The sequence below is a fragment of the Sesamum indicum genome, linkage group LG8 (genome assembly GCF_000512975.1).
Source record: "Sesamum indicum cultivar Zhongzhi No. 13 linkage group LG8, S_indicum_v1.0, whole genome shotgun sequence".
Classification (NCBI taxonomy): Eukaryota; Viridiplantae; Streptophyta; class Magnoliopsida; order Lamiales; family Pedaliaceae; genus Sesamum; species Sesamum indicum.
The window spans coordinates 15,560,953-15,569,129 of NC_026152.1; the positions used below are offsets into that span (position 1 = coordinate 15,560,953).

At 35.7% G+C, this 8,177-nt stretch overlaps 2 protein-coding genes across 4 annotated transcripts; one reads left to right on the forward strand and one right to left on the reverse strand.

The window, feature by feature from the left end:
- LOC105168879 (protein COBRA) lies at positions 1,660-5,612 on the forward strand. Of its 3 annotated transcripts, none has more exons than XM_011089065.2 (6): positions 1,661-1,979; positions 2,983-3,062; positions 3,578-4,034; positions 4,137-4,293; positions 4,386-4,663; positions 4,985-5,612. In XM_011089065.2, exons 1-6 carry the CDS (start codon positions 1,883-1,885, stop codon positions 5,278-5,280), a joined length of 1,365 nt encoding a protein of 454 aa, XP_011087367.1. In that variant the 5' UTR covers positions 1,661-1,882; the 3' UTR covers positions 5,281-5,612. The 3 variants fall into 3 exon arrangements, with proteins under 3 accessions (XP_020551583.1, XP_011087367.1, XP_011087368.1); XM_011089066.2 differs by having other exon boundaries at positions 1,661-1,856; XM_020695924.1 differs by lacking the exon at positions 2,983-3,062 and having other exon boundaries at positions 1,660-1,979.
- Positions 5,487-7,579, reverse strand: LOC105168880 (COBRA-like protein 4). The gene is made up of 4 exons (XM_020695925.1): positions 7,103-7,579; positions 6,723-6,870; positions 6,341-6,618; positions 5,487-6,016 (listed from the first exon to the last, which is right to left on the reverse strand). Exons 1-4 carry the CDS (start codon positions 7,545-7,547, stop codon positions 5,736-5,738), a joined length of 1,152 nt encoding a protein of 383 aa, XP_020551584.1. The 5' UTR covers positions 7,548-7,579; the 3' UTR covers positions 5,487-5,735.

Consider the following 8,177-nt stretch of genomic DNA (forward strand, 5'->3'; position numbering starts at 1 on the left):
TTTTCTAACTACAACAATACCCCTATAGAAGTGATGATTTGTTTGATTTGTAATAAGTCAATAATAAATCAATCATGGGTAAATATAGATTTTCATTCAACTTTTTTGTCAATATAAACAAATTCGATAAAATTTTAACTAACAAATGGATTTATTTATTAGACAAAAATAAATGTATATGTAATTGTTCAAACCACGTGTGTCTACTTGTAATTACATAAAATTTCAGGAGAGGACAGTGTAATTATCTCAAAAAATATGATCCTTATTACTTTCTCAGGGAATCGTGTACTACTTTACTTAAAAATGTATGGGTTGTATTTTCTTTTAAACAATATTTTAGGGTAAATTACAGGCACTTTATATGAAATTTGGCATAATTTTGAATACCTTTTTATTATCTAGAAAATAAAAAATATCTCTATCAAATAAAAAATAATTATATAGCTCCTAAATAGTAAGATAAAAATTACTATTTTATCCTTATTGATTATTTTTTAAATATATATTTTGAAAAATATAAAAAAAATCTGAGGTGAATAAAATAAATAATCCACAAAACATTCCATAATTTTTTTTAAAAAAATATAAAATAATAATTTTATAATCTAAATTGACATTTTAACTAATTCATCATAAAATATAATTTTTTAAGTAATAAAAAAATATTTATAATTATATCAAATTTTAAAAAAAATTGATCATAATTTATCCAAATATTTATTAGGTACAATTACACCCCCTCCCCTGAGATTTGATTTGATTACACTTAGATCCCATGTGGTTAAGAAAATTGCATCTAGCACCTATGAGGTTTGCTTCTATTTAACAAATATGTCCACCCGTTGGTCAAAATTCAATGAATTTACTGATATGAACAAAAAATTGAAGAAATTAATATTTACACTTGATTGACTTATTACTCACTTATAGCAGCTCAAACAATTTTTTTCTAACTAAACTACCCATATAACGGTCAAGATATACCTAATCGCATGCTTTAACACGTGAATACGTATGAGGATCATTTGGTCATCAAAAGATTTATTTTATCTGTAATAAATCAATAATAAGTCAACCAGGGATAGATATAGATTTTTTTTCAATTTTTTTTATTAATATAAGAAAGTTATGTGAATTTTGACTAACGAAAAGACTTATTATTAGACAGAAGCAAACATTAGGGATGTTAGATGTAATTTTTCAAATTATATTAATTTATGTATAATTATACCAAATTTAAAAAATGTGGAGCGTAATTATCTCTATTTATTATTATTTTTATAAGGAGATTTGTTGCATTCAGTCCGAAATAATAATCTCAAACTTATACTCGGGTGGGTGTGATTGCGTAAGTGCCTTTCCTTCATATGTATGCTCTCACGCGCAAACTAATACGAGTAGAAATAATCCTTCTTTAACCCTATGATTATCACAAATACCCCTTTAAATCCGCGTACTGCGCAAGCTGCTCTGCAAGAACAAATCCGATGCATGGCAAGAGAAGGGGGTAATTGGAAATTCAAATTTCATGTAAGGGCATTCTTGTCAATTCTAGAAAATGACCAAGAACACAACTGTCAACTCGCTGTACAGTGGGCTCTTTAAATTCTAAAGAATTTTGAGCTCCAAAGATTTCCTTCCATGTAATGACATGTAATAAAAAACAAGAAAAGAAAAAGGCCCTGTTTTTGCCATTGCCACATTCTCCACTTCTTACAAAGTTACACCTCTATTTTTTTACACGGTTTTGCCACCCCAAGTATTTGCCTGCAATTTGCAAACTAGACTTTCTCGACTCTTCTGAAAGCTGACTCCATTTTCAGAAAATTCCCTCTGCTATTACTCGATCAGAGGTGAGACCAACGTTCAAGAAAACAAAATGGTGTCTTTTTCGGAAATCAAAGCAGGAGCCCATCTCAATGGAGTCGCCATTTTTGTTGGGATTTTGGTTTTTTGTCTTAGCTTCACGACCACTGGTGTGTTTTTCGGTGTTTTCTTGCAATTTTGTTGCACTCCTGTTTCTTGTCTGATGATTTTTTGCTGGTTTCTGTTGGTTCGAGCCTGAATGCTTCTTTGGTTGGTTGTGTAAAAGAGTGATCTTTTTTGAAGTTTTGTTTGTTTGTTTGTTTGTTTGTTTGTTGTTGTTGTTGTTGTTGTGTGAATGGTGATTCTTGATTATGCGGTTATGTTATTTAGTGCCTAAGGGAATGGCATGAGATTGTTGCCTCTAGGAGGAAGATGGAGCTGCTGTGAGTCTGTTCCATTGATGTTTGTCAAATCGTTTTACGATTTTCTATGTTGATTTTGCGTTGACTGTAGCTGAAGTGTGTCCTGATTGCGTTTGCTAAGATGTGATCTTTAATGTAGTTTCTTTGTGGTTTCACTGATCTTTGATATATTGTGTTCATGAAACTATATGTGTGTTATCAGTTGAGGAAGTATTATCAGAGGGGTCCCTTCTAAAAGGAAATGATGAGTTATTCCTCTGTCTGATTTTCTATGAATTCCCTATGAGGGTATGTTTCGCTTAATGAGTGTTTTTCTCTGTTCCAGTTAAGAATTTATGAGCTAATTTCAATTTCCTGCTGCTTCCTCTGCTTCAGCCAATGAAATGGAATTTTTTGCTTGAAATAATAAGTACATTTGAATTATGGGCTTAAAGAATCTTAGAGAGTTCTCTGATTATCTGGAGAAGTTGTTGAAAAATTTTTGTCTTTTCTCATTTCCACGTTTATTTGCGCATATACCAGAAATCGATTGTCATTCTAATGTTTTAAAAGCAGCATGTTATGTGGTCCGAAAATATTATAGTTAGCCTTAAAAGATAGCATATTCATTAATTAGAATTTGAGTTGAAACACTAGTTTCAGATTATGAAAACCAAGTTATATATTTGCCATTTGACTTGCAACCTAGCTATCATGTTTGTATTTAGACTCTCATATTTTGGACCCTGATTTTCTCCTGATGCATCTGCAGATGCTTATGATGCCCTTGATCCTAACGGGAATATAACTGTGAAATGGGATGTTATGAGCTGGACTCCGGATGGATATGTCGTAAGTATATATTTGGATTACAAATATGAGCTTTTTTGCTCCAAAGATCGACTGTTTGGAAAAGAAATACAACTCTTGGACCACAAATTTAAATTAATATGAAGAATAGGGCCTATTACACACTAATAAACAAAGATGTTTCTTTTGTCAACCTTAATGCATCTGGATTAATCTTAGTAAAAGAAATATAGCAGAAGTATCCGGAATTTCATGAATTACACCAGAAAAAGCAGAAGGTTGCGAGAAGTTTTTATTTCATTTGAATTTTAGTGTCTTCCATTGGCATTTTGTTTTCTTTGTGGCTCCTCTGTTGACCTCATCCTAACGATTTTTAATTGCAACAATTGTTCCACTAATTCAACCAGGATAACTCATAGATCCATTGGCATGTAAACATTCTCCTATTTATTATGTGCTCTAGCTGCTTTGTGATATCAGTCAATGTGTGATCCTGGAGCTGTTTACTGACGTCTTGTCGTAAGATTGTTACTGAACTCGTTTTCTAAACCTGGCAGGCTGTTGTTACAATCTTTAACTTTCAGAAATATCGCCACATTGAATCACCAGGGTGGAAATTGGGGTGGACATGGGCCAAAAAAGAAGTGATTTGGAGCATGCTGGGAGGTCAAGCTACAGAACAGGGAGATTGTTCAAGATTCAAAGGAAACATTCCCCATTGCTGCAAAAAGAATCCCACAATTGTGGATTTGTTGCCAGGAACCCCTTATAACCAGCAGATTGCAAATTGTTGCAAAGGTGGAGTTATAAGTTCTTGGGTCCAAGATCCGGCAAATGCAGCAAGCTCGTTCCAATTAAGTGTTGGTCAAGCTGGGACCAGCAATAAGACCGTTAGATTACCAAAGAACTTCACCCTACTGGGACCAGGGCCTGGATATACATGTGGACCTGCTAAAATAGTAAAGCCAAGCAAATTTACAACCCCAGATAAAAGGAGAGTTACACAAGCTCTAAGTAAGTTGTTACCTCATGTATTTGTCTTGTGTACAAAGCTTGATCCTGAAACCCAACTATTAGGCTGGTTTTTAGGTTGCCTAACATTAAACTCATTCGCAGTGACATGGAATGTGACTTGCTCGTATTCACAATTCCTCGCTCAAAAGACACCAACCTGCTGTGTCTCACTCTCTGCCTTCTACAATGACACAATTGTGGGATGTCCAACTTGTTCTTGTGGCTGTAAGAATATAACTCAGCCAGGAACTTGCGTAGAGTAAGGACTCACTTATATGTTTTTTATAACATATCGTTTTGGTTTGTCATATTTTTAATGTGACTTATTGTTTCCAATGTCTGATCTTACAGCCCTGATTCTCCGCACATAGCTTCTGTTGTTTCAAACTCCGACAAGAACAACTTAGCTCCTCTTGTCCAGTGTACCAGCCATATGTGCCCTGTCCGAATCCATTGGCATGTCAAACTTAACTACAAAGAATACTGGCGTGTGAAGATAGCAATCACAAATTTCAATTATAGAATGAACTACACACAATGGAACCTTGTCGCCCAACATCCCAACTTCGACAATCTCACTCAGATATTCAGTTTCAACTACGAGCCATTGACGCCGTATGGTTCCATAAGTAAGTGATCTATCCTCTTGCACGTGTGCGAGAAGAACATTTTATACGCATACACTTTTCTTGTAATTACATGGTACATTCCTTGAGATTTGAGAATATTTTCAAGAAACCCCTAAATTTTGGAAGTTTATATTACACAGAGGAGTCATGCTTTACGTTATAGATTCCTCTTCAAAACAAGATAATGAAGAATTGCAATTTACACATAACTACAGGGTGTGATTTTTCGGTGTAATATGACCAAACATCAAGAGGCATCAATGTGAATAACGCTTTACTTCTCCGAGAAAGTTTTCTTTGTATTAATTTGATGTTGTGCAGATGACACGGCCATGTTATGGGGGGTAAAATTTTACAACGACCTGCTCATGCAAGCTGGCCCGTATGGAAATGTGCAATCGGAGCTGTTATTCAAGAAGGACAAAACAACTTTCACATTCGACAAGGGTTGGGCTTTCCCAAGAAGAATATACTTCAACGGGGAAAATTGTGTAATGCCACCACCGGATTCTTACCCATACCTGCCAAATTACGGTGTTCGTCTACCTATCTCTATGCTTCATCTAATAGTAACTATTATGGCATCTTCGGTTGTCTTACTATCGTATCTCTGGTAAGCTCAAACAATGGAATATGAAGAAGAAAATTGGATTGCCTGATTCATAGGAGAAAACAATTCCTTGATGTTCAAATGGTCACAATCCTTGTGCCTGGCAGTTCGGGAGCTCATACTCATGGTGGAATATTTTCAGTACAGTGAACTGAATAATATGCAGTCGACTCTCATTTGTTCTGTTACCGTTGTGCTGTATTTTGCTGTTAACTTGATTGTATATGTACAAAATAACCCCCCAGGAAAAGTATATTAGAGGAACTCGAAGGCCAAATTCATTGTAAAGTTCTTATCTATTTTGCAGAATTTAAGTTGTGAAATCTTTTTCCAGTCTCATGTTCTTTTCAAGTCAGTACTGTTCAAAATGCAGGTATGTTAGCATACGGATGAAAATTTGAAAATCGGTAGCAGTTATCTGTCAAAAATCAAGAATTCCAGGAAAGATCTCAAAAGTGGTAATTACACAAAGACAAAGACCAAAACCATAAAACCTGCAATTCTTGAAAATGAGATGAGGTTTTTGTGGGCAGAGTTTGGTAAAGTTGGGTATGCATCAGGAGGTGGCAGCTGGCATTCATCGCCATTGAAGTAAATTTTCCGTGGGAACGCCCATCCCTGCTTCAGTGTAAATGTATTCTTGTCCTTCTTTAACAGTATTTCAGTCTGAACATTTCCATACGGTCCAGCTTCCATGAGCAGATCATTGTAAAACTTCATGCCATAAAACATGCCTGTATCATCTGTATATCATCGCCCAAAATTCGTTAACGACAAAAGATACAGCAAAAAAAGAAAGGGAGAAGCGTATGTAAACACAGTATCAACATCCTATGTTCTAGTTCGGAGTCTGATTTAACATTATACCTCTACCAAGCTTATGGAAGCAAAACTTTTGTTTTTAAAAGAAAAGGCAATACTACCCCTTGAGGAAGGAGGTAGTAAGCTTCTCTGTTAAAAGTCTAGCGATCTGTTTGCCCCTTTTCTTGTTTCTTTTTTTTTTGATTCAGGCATCTTTTGTGCTTTTCGCATGTGGTAAAATGTAATTAACCCCACTTTACACTTACTTATGGACTGGTAAGGGACAAGGGGCTTGTAATCAAAGCTGAAGACTTGGGTAACATTGTTGAGATTGGGATGCTGTGCCACAAGCGTCCACTGTGTGTAGTTCATTCTGTAGTTGAAATTAGTGATGGCGATCTTGACGCGCCAATACTCTCTATAGTTGATCTTAACATGCCAATGGATACGTATCGGACACATATGATAGGTGCATTGCAGCAATGGGACATTATCCTTTCTTGGGGTGTTTATTCCTGCCTTTTTCAGCTTATCTGAATCACTCCTGCATTTGTTAAGACCACAAGAAGAGATTAAATTCAGAAAGAAGAACAGAATTCTAAGTACAGTCAATATGGATTAGTTTAGGAAATGAAAGAAATTGCACACTTGATGCAGTCTTTCTTGTTCTCGCAGCCACAAGAGCAAGTTGAGCAAGGAACGATTGTCTCGTTGTAGAACGAAGAGAGGGAAACACAACAGGTTGGGTGCTTGGATACCAGAAGTTGTGAGTAAGTGCATGTCACGTTCCATGTCACTGCATAAAAATTACCCACATTTATTCTCTTTGTATCTAGTCATAAGTACCAAAAACTACGGTTCAAACCAAGAGGGTGTTTGGTTAAGTTTACTAGAAATTTGCCAAACACTCTAGTACATCTTATAAGTTTTAAAACATATTATACGACGTTAAAAACATTTATAAGTTCACACAACCCCCCCCCAGGAAATCTACCCATTTAGGTTATTAAATAGATCAATGAGCTCACTTAATGCTTGCGTTTTCCGTCTGTGATCAGGAGTGAAGTACACAGTGGAAGGTACGATCTTTGCAGGACCGCAAGTGTAGCCTGGCCCAGGGCCGAGGAGGGTGAAGTTCGTGGGAAGTTTGACGGTCTTGTTGGATGTCCCAGAAAGGCCAACGCTAACTTGGAACGAGGAAACGGCAGAGGCAGGGTCTTGGCCCCATGAGGCCACCACCCCACCTTTGCAGCAGTTGGCAATCTGCTGATTGTAAGGCACTCCTGGAAGCAGATCAACAACTGTGGGATTCCTCTTGCAGCAATGAGGCACATTGCCTTTGAACTTAGAACAATCTCCTTGCTCTGTGGTTTGTGCTCCTACCATTGACCATATCACTTCCTTCTTAGCCCACCCCCATGATAGGGTCCAGCCAGGGCTCATGATGTGCCGGTACATTTGGAAGTTGTTCATTGTCACAACAGCCTAATCAAGATTATTATTATTTTTTAGTATTTTCCAAGTGAAAAATATTTTGGGTAAATTTTAGTATATTAAGCAAAGAAATATGTCAAATAATTAGAAAAAATTACACGGGTGCTCTATCAATTACGGTTAAATTACAGAAATCATCTCTCATATTCATATAATTTCAGTAACGTTTTTAAAATGTTGTTTTATGAGTTACACCGAGAGAAAGGGAAGCAAAGTCATGGGGGATTTAAGTGTAATAAAAATGAAAGAGTAGTATAGTTTATAAAGAAAGTGCTTGTATAATTATTCTAAAACCAGAGATAGTTTTTTAATTTAACCATAATTAAGAAACTACAAATATAATTATCTAATACTTAAGTTTATTGGGTAGGGGGTTATAATAACACCTCTATATTGCTATTTTAATTACATTGAGGTCTGAGAAAGTGTTCGTATAATAAAATATTACTGACACTAGACGTTAATAAAATGAAATGAAATAGGATACTAATTTATGCACAAGGTACATGTGTGATTATTCAAATACTATACATAATTTTTGTAATTTGACTATAATTTAGGATCTCTTCTTCTTTTTTTTTTTGGGGGGGGGGGGGGGGGGGGGGGGGT